We start from the raw sequence: 19,466 nt of genomic DNA, 5'->3' as shown, positions 1-19,466 counted from the left end.
TCTACCTTGTTGAAACCATTGACCAGAGTTATTTGGGACACATGAGTCCCTGAGACATAGCATAGTTTAGAAAAGAGCTGGTCAAATAGTAAAAAAAATGGATTTGGGTATATTTTCATGAATACAAATGCCAAGTGAATATGGTTACTGTGATTTGTGGATTGATGTTATTCATTATATGTGAATATTTTGACAACTGCTGGTATCTGAGAAAATATTTGTGTATCCCAAAAGCTACACACATTTTTATTCTAAAATTTAATTCTAGAAGTTTGATTCTCCTGTTTAAAAAAAAATCTGTCACCCTAACATAAATACCATATAATTTAACATAGCACCAGGAACAAATAGCAAACATGGAACAGTCAAAGTGAGGGGGGGCAAACAACTCCGATTCTAAAATTTAGTCTTCTGAACTATTTGCCAAATGTGTATGAATAATTAATATGTTCAAAGAAAATCAGGATGGGTTCACAAATGATTCCCTAGCCAAAAAGTGGGGCTAATTCATAATGAATGTTTTTTTAAGAACTGGTAACAAATAATTTAACCATTATTATCATTAATAATTGTAGTTCGGAGGAATGAGGGAAAGAGTTGAAGTCAGGAACTCCTGGAATACTAATCCAATCACCCTGTGCCATTGGGTGACTCACCTGACCTCTCTGTTTCTCCATCTGAACAATGGGGATATTTACTTATCTACCTCAAATGAGGGAGGAAGGTTTAACGGAGTCATTTGTTAATGTTTGTAAAGTGTTGGCTAAGTGTTGGGTTGTAGTACTAATATATGGGTATGCGCACAACCTATCTGTTGTGATGCTCCACTAATTGTGTATTGTTTCCAAATCCCCAGATACAATCACCCTCTTCTGAGATTGTGAACAACATGTGACAAGTCATAGTCACGATGCTTAATGCAGTACTGGAAGGTATTTGGATACTACAGTGATGAGGGTGACATGAGAACCTATACGGAATGGAACAGAATAGAATATAATACTAATGTATATGTGGTCCCTTGTGTTAATATTTGTCATGAATCAGATACACACTCATCTAGCCACCCCATATGTGTAAGCCTACTCCTAGCAATTACACATCCATGACATGTATAATCTATAATTAAGTAAATATTCCATGTAGGCCTGATAATCTGAAGACAGCATCCACTCTAATTTACATGTCAGGATTACTCCTTTTCTCCCACTGTGACAGCCTAACCTGCTTCATCCATGTCTTAACCTGAGTCATCCAGGACACAAAAATAGGATATGAAAAGGGATCCGTTCCACTGAGAAGACTGCTGCATTTGCACTTGTAGAGATGCAACCCAATTCATGTCTCCTATCACCTATGAGAACCCAGTGATGGGCTCTTGGTCCAATACTATTCAGTATTTTTATCAGTCGTGTAGACGATGATACAAAATCTTTGCTGGTAAAGTTTGCAGGTAACACAAACATTGGTGGGGTCATAAATAACAAGGAGGCTAGGTTACCATTACAAAACAATCTGAATCACCTATTTAAACGATCACAATCGAACAAAATGTGTTTTAGTACAGCCAAATGGAGGATAATACATCTGGGAACAAGGAATGCAGGCTATACCTACAGGATGGGTATAGGATCTGAAACTGCCTGAGGGTGACCCCTGAGGAAGGCAAGGCCTATCACAAGCTTATTGATGGGCAGGTTGAGAAGTGCTTTGATGGCTGTGCTTAGGTACATACCCATGGAAAAGATATCTGATAGTGGAGATCTTTTCACAGGCATAACATAGATCCAATTGCTAGAACTGCAGTGAAACAATTTAACCTTGAGATAGGATGCAATTCCTTAGGTCAATTCACAGTCACTTAGAGTCTTTAAGGTGAGATTAGACATGTTTTTAAGAGATATGCTTTAGTCCAGCTTCTGGGAGAAATTGTATGGCCTATGTTTTTGGATGGGTGGGCTGCATGGTCATGGTAGTCCCTTCTGGTTTTGGAATCTGTGAATTTTATGAATCCCCTGTTCATGACCTTCCTTTGTGGGCCAAGAAAAGAATAGGATTACCTGCACTGCTTCAACATGCTCATAACACTTGCAGCTCTGCATTAAGACAATGACTATAATCGGCTCTCATGTCTCAGTTGGTCACCTACAGTGGCCAGAAAAGAATCTCTTTCCCTAATGAATAGTTGGCCAGATGTATTTTGGGGGTTTTTCTGCCTTCCTCTGAAACATCAAGAATTGGCCACAGCTGGAAACAGAACATAGGACAGGGTGGACCAGTGATCTGAGATGATACAGAGAAAATCCTTTTTCTCAGCTGCCTGGCTGGTGTGTGTTTCTCACAGGCTCAGGGTTAAACTGATTGCCACATTTCAGGTCAGGAATGAATTTTCCTTAGGTCAGATAGGCAGGGACTTTGGTGGGGTTTTGGCTTCCTCAGCAGCATAGGAGTATGGATCGCCTGCTAAGATTATCTGGGCATATCTCACCTAAATGATTCCTTGCTGTTGCAGGAGACTCACACCCACTGGTGGCAAGTAGGGGCTAGGAACCAGCTCCTCAAAGATATTTAGCTGCCTAACTCTCAAAGAAATCAGATAGAATTAGGCACCTCAATACTTTTGAGGATGTGGGCCTAGGTTCAAAGTGGGGATTTAGATTCGGTGTTACAATGCCTGAGATTAAGGTGCCCTGCCACCTAATGCCTGGGGAGAGTTAAGTGGCTAAGAAGGGGATTCATAAAAGCCAACAAGCTGACCAGGAAGCCAAATAAGCTAGCCAGTGGGAAATGCCTAAGCCCCCAGCCCTTAAAGGGATATTGAGCCTGAAAGATAGTGAGAATGACTCAGTAGCCCAGCAGCTAGAGCACTCATATGGGTGACCGCGGCTACAGTCCAAGCTCCAATGAATATTTTATTTATACAAGTCGAACAGCTTCATTTATTTCATTTCATTTATTATAACATTCATTTATACAAGTGGAACAGCTTCATCAGGACAGACTGAAAGACAACCTGATCAGAACACCCTACCCTGTAGCCTGGTGCTTTGGGCACTCACCTATAAGATGAGAAATGGAGGGGGAGGGTTTCAGATCTCTGCTTTGAAGCAGGTAAAGTGGGGATATGAATCCATATCTTCCCCATCCCAACTGAGTGCTCTCTTAGAGTATGGGGTGGGGGCAGCAGCACCTCCCTCAGCTGTGTTTTGTGTGGGGTACAATCTGGTAGACAGCTACTAAGCATGCCTACCAGATCAGATAAGATAGGAGGGTGACAGCCTAGACTGAGGATCCTGCTGGGGTTTAGATGTCCAGCTGCTCAGCCGTGTCAGAACAGAGGTTGCAATTCCTAGTAATTCATGATAACAATGGATAATCATAGGGCTAGAGAAAAGCCAGACAATGACTCCGTAGCCCATATCCTGCATCAGAATATGCCATAGCTCAGAAGCGAGGACACTCTCCTGAATGTGGAGAGTATTTGTGAAGTTCAAATACATTCTCTATATCAGGGAGGGAGAGAAATGAATCTGAGTCTACCACATCCTAGGAAAGTACCCAAACCCCTCGGCTAAAGGGTACTAGGAAGCTCTTTCCCACCCCTTCTCATGAATCCAGCCTTTGTTTTTATAAAAATGCCCAAAACTAGAATGAAAATTTTCAGCTCAAAACATTTTGTTTTGACCCAATTTAAAATCTGTTGACTGTTCAATACACTGAATAATTTCATAATGGTTCGATCTAAAACAAAATGGTTTTTATTTTTTTTTTTACTTGCCAGCAAACTTACAAATCCATTATTCATGCAGCTCTAAGTATGATATAGTCTTTAATTACATGATCAACATACTTGTTTTTCCATAGGACCTGGGTATCTCAACTGATTCTGGCCCTGCATGCTAAATTGTTAGAATTATTTGTGCTGGCAACCAAACTTCTTATTTTGTGCACAGACGAGGCAGATATAGAACCCCCACCTTGTCCTCCAGTACCTGCTCTATTAAGGGAGGGAGGTTACGCTCGACACTACCTCCGTTTTCATTGTAACGTGAAAATCGTGCTGTGTGAACAAAGTGCCAGAAATACAAACTGAACAACAAGAAAAACCCCTTCTAATAATTTGATACTGAGTTCCTTTATAAATGGTTACAATAATTTAAAATGCAGAGATTTACATAAATCTCAGCGAGAATCAACTGCTAGCTGATCTTATAATGGAACATGTTTTAGGAGCTTTCTTCTTATAACACACACACTCTTCTCCTCTTCAGTTGGATCCAGATGCCCTTATTTGGGCGAAGTATTAGTTCTCCCACGAGGCTAAGCCCTTCTCGCTCTTGACTTGTTTCCACCCAAAAGCGCCGTAGGATGATGGCTAGAACAGCTCTCTCTTCCATCTGTGCAAAGCGCTGGCCTTCAAGTTAAATTGGAACAAAACCAGTAGTAGTTTAGAAATTGTACTTTCACGGCAAAGGTTTCCCACAAGATGCAGCATGGGAATAACTGTGCATCTGGTGTCACAGATTATAAGCCAATATGGGCCAAATTCAGGGTTGAATGGGTGTGCACACACAGGGGAAATGATAGAATTATGTCTATTTTTTATCCTAAAAGTGGAGTGTGCTGGTGTGGTAGACAGGGAGAGGAATTAGGCAGATGATCAAAGGTTTACAAGAAAAGAGGAGGGGCGAAAAAATAGACAGAAATAAAAAAAGAACTAAGCAAAGTGACAAGGGTCACAGACCAGACAGTTCGCCTGGGTCTACATGAGAAATTGACATCAGTATAGTTTCGTCTCTCAAGGGCGTGAAAAATCCACTTCTCTGAGGGACGCAGCTATACCAACCTAACCCCCGGGGTAGACAGTGCTAGGTCGATGGAAGAATTCTTTCCTTGCCCTAGCTACCGCCTCTCGGGGACATGGATTATCTACACCGAGGGGAGAATCCTTCCCGTCAGCATACACAGTGTCTACACTGAAGCACTGCAGCTGTGCTGCGGTAGTGTTTCAAGTGTAGACAAGCCCTTAGCCAAAGATTTAACTCAAAAGAGGTGTGGATTTAAAAAAGTTGTTTTCTGCTGCATCTCACCCTTCCATCAACACCTACTCTGTACATTGTCTATTCAGACTGCCATCTATCTAGGCAGGAATCATTATGTCTGCAAAGCGTCCAGACTTCTTTGGGTGCTCTAGAAACAATAATTAATTAGCCTGGGTATAATAAATTAGATCAGCTTTCAACACACGAAGATCTGATCAAGAACAAAAAAGTAATCTTTGAGGGGGGGGTTAATTTTAGCTTCACTTAATATTTGGACTCCTGAGAATATCTACTAGAACTTCGCACTGCTGACAGAAGAAGAGCATTGCCCGTGATTCTGTCATTGGGACTGACCCATACAAAATGGAATGAAATCCTGAAAATGAAATGAGATCAGACCCATGGAAATTTACCTTCCTCTCAGTATTTTGACCCATTCAAGGCTGTTAATATAATAGAATAGTGCTTCTAGATGAAGGGTCAATGGAGGGACAGCTTCTCTGACGTCACAACAACTATATAATACATACAATACTCCAAAAGCTCTTTATTTTTGAACACCCATAGCTGTGTTAGGTGCTTCAGAGAAACAATTGCAGACACAGTCCATTCCCTGAACAGCTTACAAGTTTAGGAATTGAGCGAACACCCCAGCAACCAGTGCAGAAGACAGAGGAGGGTTCTTAAATTTTCCCCTCCAGCCTGCAAGTTAGGATTATTGTATAGCCAGCAAACATATCCCAAGGGAAAGAAAAGACAGACAGTGGCTCATGTTGTTCCCTAGTGAGTTGTCAGGGTGTCATTGATGGGTTCTGGAGTCTTGAGGATGTGTCCAGCCCTCTTGAGCAGAACTGAAGTTAGCATGATACAATGCTACATATGGAGCATGTCCCAACAAGGAGGAAAACAATAAAGTGGGTGTAATGTGGACTCTAAAGAACCCCACGGGAAGAAAGGAAATGTTGTGACAATGATAATGTGAGATACTGGTACTGCTTTGCTGCAGTTATCAGCCACAGAGATCTGAAATCTCCATTCAAATTCATAGGCTCTGTTGTGAGTACTACAGCAAAGGCACCTTCACCTAAGTGGTAAGAAAATAACCACATATGGGCCTTATTACACTTTATCATGTACCAATACAGTTTCTGGGTCCAGCAGAGAAGGGCACATATGCATATGGGTGCCTTCCCTTAGAATTCTCAGGGAAGAATCGCTCAGGCCTGAATTCTTCTGGGTCTGGGAAAATCTCCGGTTGTCTGTGCAGCACATAAGGAACCACGATTACCTCTGTTGCCTTTGGTATCTTAAATCCGCCTGCAAAAACAGTATCAACATGCCAGTGAAGTAAGTGGCTTTCTCTAATGGATACAAAGCTCAAAACCAATTCTTGACTTGTGCACCATCTTGACGGAGCAGATATTTATCATACCTAAAATGATGAATACATACAAAAGGCTGAGAACTACTTACTAATATGGCAATCTTCACTTGTGGTGCGGGCAAAAAATGGAACAGAAGGGAAGAGACGAAGGGCTTCTTTAACAACACACTCAAGATATCGGAACTTCTTCAAGTCATCCATTGTGACTGGCCGGTCAGAGTTACCTGATCAGAATCACAACAGGGGTGTGAGAAACAACTGTCCTAATCAGACTAAACACAAGCTAGCTGAAGAGGCTCACAGCTATCTTAAACGATGACAAAACTACAACTGCACCACTGTGCTTACGGATTTGAATCATTTATCTCAATTTTCATTCTTGCGATGTCCTTAAACTATTGTTATTTATTGTTTGTATTGAGGTAGCATCAAAGAGCCCCAGTCATGGACTAGGACCCCATTGTGCTAGGCACTGTACAAATATAGAAGAGATGGTTCTTGCCCAGAAAGCTTACAATGTCAGTACTGAAGTCTGTCACAACTCCCTTAGCATCAGACCAACTCCTAGTGACATCTCTTTCTCCACAGAAGAGTTACAGCACATACAGTGGCAGTAGAGTGGTTTGCCTTTCTATACAGAAATTAATATATAAACCATATACTGTACCATGCAAACTTACACCCACATCCAAGGAAAGAGTAGAAACTTACCAAACACTTCATCCAATTCTCTGTGAACTTTCTTCTGGGCTTCAGGATGGCATCCAAGTAAGTAGATGACCCAGTTCATAGCAGCAGCTGTTGTATCATGCCCCTAGAGGTACAGATTTATTCAGATGTTCAGATCTGCATTATCCTCATGCATATGAAGATAAATATATACAAATAATTAGGGATATTATAGTGGTATAGCCTAACTGTACAGATACAGAAGAAAAGGTAAGACTATATGAATCCATGTAACAATTTGGCACCCAAGACATAACAAAAATAACCAATTATGTAATAGGATGGATGGAGACTAAGATAAGTAAAAAGCTAAAACAAATCATAATAATTAATAAGCAGAAGTCCCTTTGCCATCCCTCTTCTATTACTTAGCTTTTCTATGTTGCCTGGGTGAAGGGTCTTCCTCCACATTCAGTCTCTATGAGGAAGTGGTTTGCCATTGCTTCCTTGTAGACATAAACTTGTTGACCCACTAAATTGCTCTGGACAGTCACAATAATTTAAACATTATATAGCAATCTTAAATTCACTATTTTTTTCCTCAGTCAACTGTTGGAAGGGCATTTGCCCTTCTTCACCACTTTACAATGAAATGTAAGTATGCCTGACTTTTTAGTTACTCACTATCTTTACTATCCCATGATAAAATATACAGTATTACCATCAATTACCGGAAGAAGGCAAAGAAATTTAATTTTGCTAAGATTATATATTACAAACATAAAACTCATCCATTCAGGTACTATATGCTAAAGAAAACAAGATAATGTTCACTAGCAACAGATTTTAGTACACGAAGTTTAATTTTAATCAAATGTACTCTAATTATGCCATAGAGTAATAGCAACCACAGTACAATTAATTCCACTGCCTCTGGGAGTACAGAGTTACATCATCAGAAAACTGGAGCAGTACAGCAGGGAACCAGACCCAGTGTGATCTTTTCCAGTCATCCTGTGTCACAACGGATCTAAGTGTTATGGAAAGGGTCCAAAGACAGCTGACAAAAGCGATTAGAAGTATAAAGAGATTCATTGTGGGAAGAGACTGGGACCATTCAGTTTAGTTGGAGTACCTCAAACATGAAAGTATCCACTTCTTCTCGAATATCCATGTAGCTCAGTTTGTTCCCTTCATCATCAATTGCATTGAGAAGCATATCAAGAAAAGCCCTTCTCCTTTTGGGCCCACTTTGTTCACAGTTGTCATCAAAGTCATCTTTCTGTTGTGTGTGGTTCTTTATTTCACGGGCTTTTTCTTCAATAACCTTAGATATAAATAAATCAATATATTATTTTTTCCACAATTTAGATTCCACAATCTAAGTGTGTGGCCACTGCATACGTACTTTAAAATAACTTTTACCCCAGATATTTAAAAACCGATTCTACCTCTGACTCCATACTATGCACTGGTTGGTGATAGGAAGCGACATCTATACCCACCCCCTCCGTATTTGTTTTCCTATTGTACACTGAGTTTGCACAGGTCAGGGTTGTGAATCATGTAGAATCTGAGTTTTTAAATCCATGCTGGCTCTTTACTTTGATTGTCCTTCATTTCTGAGTCTTCAACACTGTGTCTCTAGTAAGCAATATTATAATACTGTATAGTGATAGTACATCACACAAAATGCTAATCAGCATCAAGTTGTTATAGAAAGAAAGACAGGATTTGAATGGTAACCCATGTTAAGCACACCATTGTAGCTGGAGAAAATTAATTAAAATCAGATGTTACTTTTATGGATTTAAAATTAAGAGAAAATAGTGGACTTTTATAAAAAGTAGGTCATCTCCACGTATATTTTCCTTGCTGAAGTGTATTCATTGGGGTTTTTATTTTTAAGTATTCCATGCAGTCCAAATTTCTATCATTTTCTCAAAATTCAGATCTGAACTGAAATATTTAAGTACTGGACAAAGCACCAGAACAAAGCAGAATGCCGTTTTCAAATATTTTAGCTGTTACAAGCCTTAGGGGGAAGTGCACCAATTATTTTAAAATGTTGAGAACATTGTACGTTAAAGGAATTAGGATGATTCTGTGTGATTTTTTTTTTTACCACCAATTACAACTAAGTCATACTATTACCATGTGAGGGTGACCCATTGACTAAAACCAACACTCAAGCAATGAGTTCTAAGTCACATTATCTCTCCTCTTCAGAGGATTTCTTTAGGGACTGAATATCATAAATATTCAGTTCTCCTATTATATATGTACCACAGATAAGGTGATATTCCCAGTGACTGATTTCCTGTCACCACATTCACAACCTGGAATCTCTATATTTACTACATTATTTCTCTCCTTTAATGGGAACACAATAGAAAAAGGAATAACAGGTTACACTGTCAGTAAAACTGTGAAGGATCTTGAGGCTTCTAGTATGTTCCCTTCCTTCTTTGAACATAGGGTACATCAAGTTAGACCAAAGCCAAGGAGACTTCTGTCTATGATGAATGAGGTCACTCATCCTAGGGTAACAAAAATAGCATTGTAATATTTATTTCTGAAAACATATTCACAACATGACTACAAGAGTCTAATAGGGTCTAAATTTCCTGGTCCTGGACAGGATGATGCAAGCACTGCTTGATGTTGCAGACACAAACCATTTGGTCTAATCTTTAGAGATGCCCTCAATCCATTTTTAATTCATTATAATGCTCACTCCCAGCTATAATACTTTTCACATTTTTATTTCTAGAAATGCTTCTGTCCAGTGAAATCTATTTTTCCATACAAAAGCAGTATTAATTCAAGAAGTTTGTCACTATGAAAAAAAAAAACTAGGGTCAACTTTTTCTCTTGGTCACACTAATGTAAATCTGGAATAACTCTACTGAAGTCCACAATATTAATCTGCATTTGCAAAAGGATCAGTCACAACACAAATTATTGTATAACCAATGCAATGCTTGTTCTAATATAATCTAATGTAGACCCATATGGTCTGATTCTTATGGTCAATAAGGTGCCTTTATACTGCTGTGGCAATAAAAAGGGGCTTTTGAATTAGAATAAATTACAGTTACACCCACTGTAAGCTCCCTTTACGCTGCTATGGTGTGACTAATTTATTCTCACTTCATTGTTGTGTTGCACCTCCTGTAGTCTTTTACACTAACGCATGACGAGTGCAAAACATCATCATTCCGTACTCACTTTGCACTGTGTAAATGCCTATACAGGTGCAAATCAACAGTGAGTTGGGCCCAATGTGCCATATAGATTCAGTGTCCTCATGCCACCCATAAAGAAGACCGAAAGGAGCTGTGGTGACTAGTCCAGCCAATGTTAGCTATGGAAGGGCTGATTTGCAACTGCAACCTGTTCACACCGTTATAGCAGCTGGCCTTGCAGAGCCAATACAGAGGTCTCCTCTGTGCACATACAGCTTGCATAGGTTCTACCATCATCCTGCCACTCTACCTCCATATACACTCCCCCACCCCCACGCATGGGCAATGCAGGACCTAACTTGCACATCAGCGGGCCTTGTGCTTGGGTGAACTGTTGCTCTTGTGCAGGCCTGGTTGTCCTACCAGATTTTGCTTTCGTAAGCTTTGAGGTGCTATAGCTGGCATTGGCGTTCTCAATCCTTCACCAACAAAACTATAAGACAGACATGAAAGATCTACACTTACTTATAAACAGCACGGACATATTCAGAATCCCTGTTGTTCTGCGCACCAACATTCTTGCCCATTGCAGTTTCTAGGAAGAGAAAAGAGAAATTTTTGAAGAGTACATTAGTGGGGTGGAAAGCCCAAAGTACATTGACAACATACGGCCAGGAGTTGCATGAAAGCATTGCAGTCATTTACATCCTCATCTCATGGCATTTCTCTTTTTTTAGAATATGTACTCTCTTTGAGTCTAGTCCTAATATTCCTGTTCCTTTAACTCTCCCTCAGTTTAGATTCCATGTCCCTGTTTTACCCCATAACACAATGTTTGATTGTTCAGATAGACACAACATAATTAAAACAGAAAAGATGTGTTCAGTGTTGATAATACAAAAACAGTGGTACAAAACCAGCAGGGCTTTTTTGTCAATTATCACAACAAATGAAACTGTAGCATTGTGGACAGCTGTACTCTCCTCATCATTTACAGGACTTTTTATAGCAACTGTTGAATCATCACCAGGACTTACCACAGATTATATCCAGGGCACAGAGAGTGATGTCTAGAAAGCAATCAAAGGGCTCTTTGTCAACGTGCTTTTCAAGTTTATCAATCAAAATATTGGCTTGTTCGTTCATAACTTCTAGAAAATCAGCTAAGATTGTGAAGTGGAACGTGGGAGTTATCATTTTCCTTCTGGAACGCCACTTATCTCCAGTGCTACAGAATAAAGAGTTGGAAATTAAGTATAAAAAACCTCACCAAAAAGGAAACAATTAATTGCTTGTGGAAGTGCTCAGTGAACATACAATTCCTGGCACTAGAGTAGCTACAACTGGTAGATAGATTCTTAAAGCTAATCTTTTCAAATGTTGCCAGTGGACAATGTAGTCTTTGTCAGTCCATCTTCATTGATGACACTAAAGAGTGGCTGTAATGACTAGTAACATTTTTCATACCTAAATTAATGTCGGTAGTTGCAGCCAGCACCACTCACCATTAGGGGAAAAATGGAAGTGCATTTTGCTAAAAAAACATCTAATCATACAGTGCTCCTAACAGTTTGGTGCTAACTGTAGCTGCTGCAAGACAAATACGGTGAACAAAATTACTCTAAGGCAAGGGCTGACATTGAGAAGGCACTTGGGGTGTAAGAGGATGAGGATAAGGGTAAATAAAAAGTCCCTTGTTAAATATTTAGCATCCCAGCTGCGGCTAAGCCCATCTTCACTGATAATCGTAAATGGTGGCTGCCCTCATTTTTCCACTATGTAGAAAAGTGAGGTTTAGGGATAGTTATAGCCTAATGTCCAATTTTTTACGTCAGTATCATCTACCAAACGTTTCTCAGAGAATAGGATTCATCTCCCACAGAGCTGTTAAGGTGATGGGACAGAGACTGCCCAAGTATATGTTTCTGTGGTCCCTCCCCGTTGCAGGGAGCTGTTTTTATTGCAGTGAGACCAACTAGTTTCGTTCCTCCCATGAACCTCTTTCAGGGTGCTTGATCACAGCCTCCCAAGCCATCTGGCTCATTCTGGGTGGGCCAAATCTACTTCACCTCCCCTCTCCTGGGGTGCCACTGATGCTTCTCCAGGCCCCTCTCCCAATTACTGCTAGTCTTTAAGGATGTGCTTGATCTTGCACCATCACAACACAGGCTGGCCAAAGGAGACAGTGGGCCTTCTCTTCTTAGCTACTCTAGCCTGTATGCTCCTTATGCTGAATCCCTACTGCAATCTTAAGAGGAGACCTAGCCTGTGTCTCAGACGGTTTCAGCAGGGAACACAGCATCTTCCTGTTTTGAGCAGGGGAGCTCACAAACCCCCCACCCCTAAATCGCTTATTTTTAAATGTCCCCAAACTGAGCATTTCCTTGAACTGACCCTCCTTTGTCTATTGAGTGAAAGTCAGGAACACAGCATTGCTGAGATCCAGCCACAGTGTTATTCATTCTGAGTCTCTAATCAGCAAAAAATTATGGGGCAAATAATCACTAAAATATTTACAAAAGATCTGAAATGGCAAATACCTACATTACACTTGTGCTTCCAGAACAGCATAAGTAGGTACTATTGCACTGGGGGAGGAGTAAAGTGGGGCCCAGCCAGGGCCACCCCTCCCTCATGAATGGTATCCCCAGCACTGTACAGGGGAGACATCCCTGGTGGACATTAGGTGCCTTCCCTTCCCAGGCACATGTCTGCTGGGGCAAAAAAACAGCAGAGGAGCCAGCCAGAGTCTGAAGCCAGCAGAGCAGCAGTGGAAGCAATTGAAGCAGGCACCCAGGAACACTAATATTTTCCACAGCTTTGACTGGACTTTCTCTGCCTTGTGCTGACTGGGGGAAGGGACTGGAGCAAACAGCCAACATCTCTACTCCTCAGCCTCCCTTCACATCTAACCTTCCCCATATACCTTCCTCCCGTCCTGCTTCTCATCTGCTCTGTCCCTCTCATCACTCTCCTTTCCTGCCTTTTCTGTTGTGTGAATCTCCTCTTAGCCCCCTTCAGAAAAAATCATCACACTAGTATGACATCTGTGCTTTCACATTATTCACTTTGCTTGTGGGTCATATCCCTTTCCCTCACCCTGTGTCTGTCTTGTCTACTTATACTGTAAGCTCTTCATGGAAGAGTGTATCTACTGCTGTGAATGTGTATGGTGCCTAGCACAAAGGGGCCCAAGGCATTACCCTAATAATCATGATTCATAATAACAACAGACTGTCCCTTCAGCAGAGGTATAAGTGTGTATAACTGATAAATACATAAACACACCACCTTTGATATAGCACATAAATCCAAGCTGACTGTGAGTCAGATTCTGTCTGCAAGCTTGCTTTTCATTACACCCCAGCAGCTGCACTTAAAGTTCTAAGAACATAAATGAAGGCAGAATTTAATAATTCTGAATCAGATAACTGGCAAGGTGCTCAGGGTGTGCTTCACAAAGGGAGTTAAGTGCTGAATTCAGATACCTTGTGCAGAATTTAGGTCTAGACTGCTACAAGTACAAAAGGCCCTAATAATGAATGCAATGTTACAGTGGTGGCTAAGGAGCTGCTCTGCAGCTTTGAAGGGTGGAGAAGGATTCTCTTGCTCCATTCCCCCACATAGTGGTGCTCAACGCGTGCACTATTCTCCTTCTTTTGAGCCCCAGGGTTTGAAAATGAGCTATGTTTATTGTGCCACTTGCTCTGCATCTAAGCTGCTCGGTAGCCCTGTTGAGGGGCAGTGTGGTCCAACCGATCAGGTACTAGAATAGGAGTCAAAAGACCTGGGGTTTTGTGCCGCTGTTCTGCTAGATGAACTTGGGAAAGTCACTTCACCTTTCTGTACCTCAGTTTCCCAAAATGTAAAATGAGAATAATATTTACCCTTCTTTTAAAGGTTCTTTGAGATCAACAAATTAGAAGTGATACATGAGAGGCAAGTAGAAGTAGCAATAAAACACACTCAAAAATATTTAAAGGATGGAAGGAAGGGGAAGTAAATGGCAATGAATATAAGTTAAAAATGTAGGCAACTGATATACGAAGATAAAGAAATATATGAAATATCAATGTCCAAATTGGTTAGAGACAATAATAAGGTATTTTTTAAACATATCAGGAGCAAAACAACCCTATGTCAGGTAGCAGAACATTGCTAGATGTAAATGATTTAATTGTAAATACTGATGCAGAAAAGGGAGAAATGTTCAACAGATATTTCTGTTCTGTGTTTGGAACCATGCAGCAGCCTGAACCCATTACACACAATATTGTGGATGGAACAGAAAGGTCAACATCTATAACAAAGGAGAATGTGAGGAAGTGACACTCACCTCTCACGAGCACCCCTTCTGGTTGGATGTGTCTACAGTCTTTCAGTTCTGGTGGCCTCTGCTGGTGGTTCCTCAGGTGGTTTTTCAGTAATTCAGCCCTCTGGCTGAGTCACCCACACTGTCTATATGTGAATCAGAACAGACCCTTTCCAGGATATACAGTCCACCAGAGGCCTGTCTCTCTATCCCTCCCCGAGCTCAGTCTCTAAGTAGTCTCGGCCCTGGTATGGGTACGTGCCCCTGCAGCCCTCCCCAGACTCAGTCCCAGCAACTAGCCAGGAGCTCCTTCTTAGCTCCCCCAGTCACTGCCCAAACTGAGCTGTCTGTTGTCCTGCTGTTCTTTCAGACAGCCAGTAACCTGGTCCTCTCCCTTCCAGCTCCACCCAGCAGCTGACTGCTCTGGGCCTCTTGCTCCTTTTTATATTGCCCTTCTGGCCCCTGATCGGCTGCTCCAGCAGTCTCTCTGATTGGCTGCCTTCCTTGCAATCACTCCTAGGCTGCTTGGAGTACTTCTCTTCTGCTCTTCTCTGGGACGAGGTGTGGCAGGACCCTGAGGTCTCCAGCAGGGGGCCTGTGAGCCTAGTCTTCCCTGGCACACAGCATCTGCTTAAATTAAACATTTCCAAATCCACAGATAACTTACACCCAAGAGCCTTTAAGGAACTAGCTGAGGATCTCTCTCAATCACTAATGTTAATTTTTAACAAATCTTAGAAAACTGAGGAAATGCCAAAGGATGAGAGCATTGCCAATGTAGTTCTAGTATTTAGAAAGGGAAACAGGGATGACCCAAGGAACTATACACTGGATAGCCTGATGCTGATCCCAAATAAAATGATGGAATAGTTAATTTGGGACTCTTATTAAAAAAGAATTAGAGGCTACAAATATAATTAATGCCAGTCAACATGGTTTCATAGAAGGTAGGTCTCATCAAATTAACTTGCTGTTATTTTGTACCTGCTGCTGCGGAGAGCCCCAGGTCCTTTAAATCGCTGCCGGAGCCCTAGGTCTTCCAGCTGCTGCCGCTACCCCAAGGCTCTGGCAGCGGGGCTCTGGCAGCAATTTAAAGTGCTCGGGCCTCCGGCTGCTGCCCGGAGCCTAGGGCCCTTTTAAATTGCCAGCCTGAAGAAGCTGCCCCCTACTGGTACAGTTGGCTGTGCAAAGCTCTTGCAGGTACGCCGTATCGTACCGGCTTACTTTCACCTCTGACAAAGGCAGAACTCAATCCAACAGCTGGAAGTTAGACAAATTCAACCTTGAAATAAGTTGCCATTTCCTAGCCGTGGGGGTAATTAGACTTTGGAACAATTTACCAACGTAGGTGGAAGGCTCATCGTTACCTAGAGTCTTTAAAATGAGATTATATAGCTCTCTAAAAAATATGCTTTAATCCACCTTCAGGCTGGATGGTCATTGTGGGCTCTTTGGGCTCAGAATCTGTGAATTTATTAATTCCCCCCTTCGTCCCTTTTTTCATGGGCCATAGGGAGAAGTAGGTGTGTCTGCATTGCCCTCAGCATACTCATTTACACTTACAGCTCTGTATTAAGACAATGATTATCATCAAATCTCATTCTTCAGGGTTTCAGCCAGTCACCTGTAAGCATCAGGGAGGAATTTTTTCCACAATGCACAATTGGCCAGATTTCTTGTGGGGGTTTGTGTGGGTTCACCCGGGGTGAAAGTAACTAAAGGGACTTACTGGTACTCAGGGCCGGGGCCTCAACTGGAAGGGGCGGGGCTTTTAAATCCCCAGGCCCTTTAAATCACAATTTAAAGGGCCCCAGAGCTCCAGTGGAGATTTAAAGGGCCTGAGGTTCCCAGCCGCTGCTACCACAGCGGAGCCCCTCGCCCTTTTAAATCACCACCAGAGCCCCAGGGCTCACGGCCGCTACTCCAGGGTTCCGGCAGCAGGGCTCTGGCAGAGATTTAAAGGACCGGGGGATCTGGCCGCTGCCCAGAGCCCAGGGCCCTTTTAAATTGCCAGCCTGGGGAAGCTGTCCCCTGCTGGTACGGTTAGCTATGTACGCAGTACCATACCGTACCGACTTACTTTAACCTCAGGGGTTCACCTTTCTCTGAAACATCAAGGATTGGCCACTACTGGAGACAGGACACCAGGCAGGGTGGACCACTGCTCTGAATGGTACAGAAAATCCTCTCTCTCAGAGAATGCCTGGTGTGTCTTGCACACAGGCTCAGGGTCAAATTGATCACCCAATTTGGGGTCAGGAAAGAATCAGCAAGTCAGATGGGAAGGGTACTTGGGCATTTTTTGCCATCCTCAGTAGCACAGTGTGTGGATTATCAGCCAGGATCATCTGTGTGTAGTTTACCTAATCAATTCCCTTGCAAGGGCATTGGGTATTGATAGCACCTTAGTCTTTCTTGTTCTCTGCCCATAGCACACCACAGTTTCGTCTCCTGGGAACTGAAATACTTTACTTTAACCCAAGTGTGACAGATATGGCAACTTCCCACAATATCCTTGGGAATTAAGTTTACATATGTTTGGGGTACATTGCATTAAATGAATGGTTGTGGGCCTGGATGATCAAATGACTACATTGAACAAAGTAGCAGACAAAAATGGATTTTTGGGATAATACCAGTAAAATGGATTTCCTGGGAAAAATCTAGGGGGAGGTGAATGCAAATTTCACCCCCACCCCAACCCCACCTATGGTTATGCAACTGCACCCTAAGGACAGCACAATCATCAGCTGATTCCAGAATCCCGAGATCAAAGGACCAAGCTGTGTAAAGGAAAGATGAACCTATGCATCGGTGTGCTTGTTCTGAGCAAAAGCTGAATGAACTTGTAACTACAGAAAAACCCTTTGGTGCGGTTGGAAGGACTGACTCCTACCAAAGTCCCTGCTGGAGTAGGGAGTGGTGGGCGGGTCATCTTTGGTAAGCTTTTCAGCACATGTGTAGATTCTTTTATTGTTTTTTATATATTTTCCCTGTAATCCTTTCACCTTAAAAATAAGTGTGCTTGCTTAGAAAGATCTGTGTGGTAACTTATAACTGTGTGCAATTTAACTGTCTATAGCCTTTGGAGAAAAAGCAAAACACAGACACTGGCCTGTTCAGGCAGTCTGGCTTGCTGGGAATATCACAGTATAGGCAGGGAACCGTGCAGCCTAGAAAAACTCCATCAGGAGGGAGAGAGACATGAAACGGTGATGGGTGAGGAGTTGGGAGCCTAGAGTGGGTGCCCTTGCACATGGCTCGCCTTGAAGTTCATGAAGCTGAGTCTGAGGACAGCTGAGGGCTAGCTCAAAAAGACTACTTGTGTCATTTGTGTGGGGACAATATTTGATATTGCTGGATTATAATTGACTGATATTCTTTTGCTGAAAAATTAAAAGTTGTTTCTAACGATTATGAAAGCTCGAGCTCAGTGCATCCAAGTGAGGTCTTGCTACATCATTTGCTCTAAAGTCCCATTCACATTCCTCACATCACATGATCCTTTCAAGAACTGATCCTTTCTAGACTCCAGATGGTGGCAGGAGGACCCCATTTTATGGCCCTGCAGGCGATACGTGGGCCTAAAGCTGCTCTTTGGGCATCTGTACTTTAGATTCCAATATTCAGACACTAATTATGCCTTTTATTCTGCCTATTAGCGAATAAAATATAACACATTCTAGTCTTCAGGCAGTAAATATACATAATATCTTAGAATTAAACTTTGCATAACTTTAAAGGTACATGACTCTATTTATATATTACTATACCTTGTCAGAAGTCCTGTGCCAAGCCATGGATGTAGAAATTTGTACAGAAAAGATTTTTCTATGTGCTTTGAACTGTTCAGAACAACCTACCAGCAGGAGAAAAGACAGAGGGGAAATATCTCTTTAAAAGAAGAAGTTGGTAACACTGTATACTCATCCTATTTTTAAGGAGGAGGGCACTTGCAAAATATATTCAAAGATATGACTGCTCTCCTATATACTTGCACACTCATTTACAATCAGAGATTGCTTTATATGGCTCAGTCAACTTTACAAACCCTGGAGGTACAGGAGAGGTCATTAACAAGGAAATATTTATCACAATAAAAATACATCACTTTGACTGTAAGACCAGGAAAATGTTCCAATGGATTGTAATACTCAATAGTCTGAATGCGACATTCCTTTTTAATATATTGCAATATCTCCCAGGCCAAAGAGAAGCTGGATATCTGGACTGACAACCTGAACTGCAACAGAGGTTCTGTCTCTCTCATGTGACTGGTAAAAGTACATCTTCCTAACAGTAATATTAAACACGAGACACAGAATATAATTATTTATGTAATATATCTACAAACTTTGCCCAACTAGAGTAGGAGTCTTTTTTGGGAAACAACACCATCTTGTGCAGAATCTAAGCTTTCATTTTTAAAGTTAGGTTTCTAGCCCTTCGTCTTGTGAAAATAACTTGATTTCTGGTTGGATGGTTTACACCAAGGCAGCGACATCTTCCCAAGACAAAGGAGGTCAGTCTCCGGAGCGGGGCTGAGAGCGAGAACCACATGTTTATGAAGAAGAGTCTTTTCAGAGGCAAAAAATGGGTTGTTTTCTTGAGAAAGGGCGGTGGACATAAACACAGACTCTTATTAACAGTAAGATAAGTCATTTTGTCAGTCTCCTGGAGTTTTAGTTGGGCTAGTAGATTTTTATAGGAATTCTGCAGGTATAAACTGGTGCTGTGCTTCCAGGGGCTCTCCAAGCAGCTCATTTAACTACCCCTCTTAGCTCCATAGAACTGACATATCCCCAGAGAAATTTCCATGGGGTCAGGAGGAATGGGCGAGCAAACTAAAGAGGCAGATTTACTCCAGTCCA

At 41.8% G+C, this 19,466-nt stretch overlaps 1 protein-coding gene across 1 annotated transcript in view; it reads right to left on the bottom strand.

Annotated features, from left to right (window-relative positions):
* Positions 1-2,934: 2,934 nt before the first annotated feature.
* Positions 2,935-19,466, bottom strand: part of CYP4V2 (cytochrome P450 family 4 subfamily V member 2) — a 30,330-nt gene continuing 13,798 nt past the window's right edge. Inside the window, exons 3-11 of the mRNA XM_048848039.2 lie at positions 18,369-18,454; positions 11,321-11,511; positions 10,809-10,878; positions 9,509-9,635; positions 8,231-8,422; positions 7,138-7,240; positions 6,516-6,650; positions 6,180-6,359; positions 2,935-4,414 (exon numbers count right to left, since the gene is read on the bottom strand). Coding sequence (XP_048703996.1) covers positions 4,242-4,414; positions 6,180-6,359; positions 6,516-6,650; positions 7,138-7,240; positions 8,231-8,422; positions 9,509-9,635; positions 10,809-10,878; positions 11,321-11,511; positions 18,369-18,454 — 1,257 coding nt within the window. The 3' untranslated portion in view covers positions 2,935-4,241. The remainder of the gene's footprint in view (positions 4,415-6,179; positions 6,360-6,515; positions 6,651-7,137; positions 7,241-8,230; positions 8,423-9,508; positions 9,636-10,808; positions 10,879-11,320; positions 11,512-18,368; positions 18,455-19,466) is intronic.

The sequence above is a fragment of the Caretta caretta genome, chromosome 4 (assembly GCF_965140235.1).
Source record: "Caretta caretta isolate rCarCar2 chromosome 4, rCarCar1.hap1, whole genome shotgun sequence".
NCBI classification, from domain to species: domain Eukaryota; kingdom Metazoa; phylum Chordata; order Testudines; family Cheloniidae; genus Caretta; species Caretta caretta.
The sequence above is the reverse complement of the archived record's forward strand: the minus strand, read 5'-3'. Positions and strand labels throughout refer to the sequence as shown.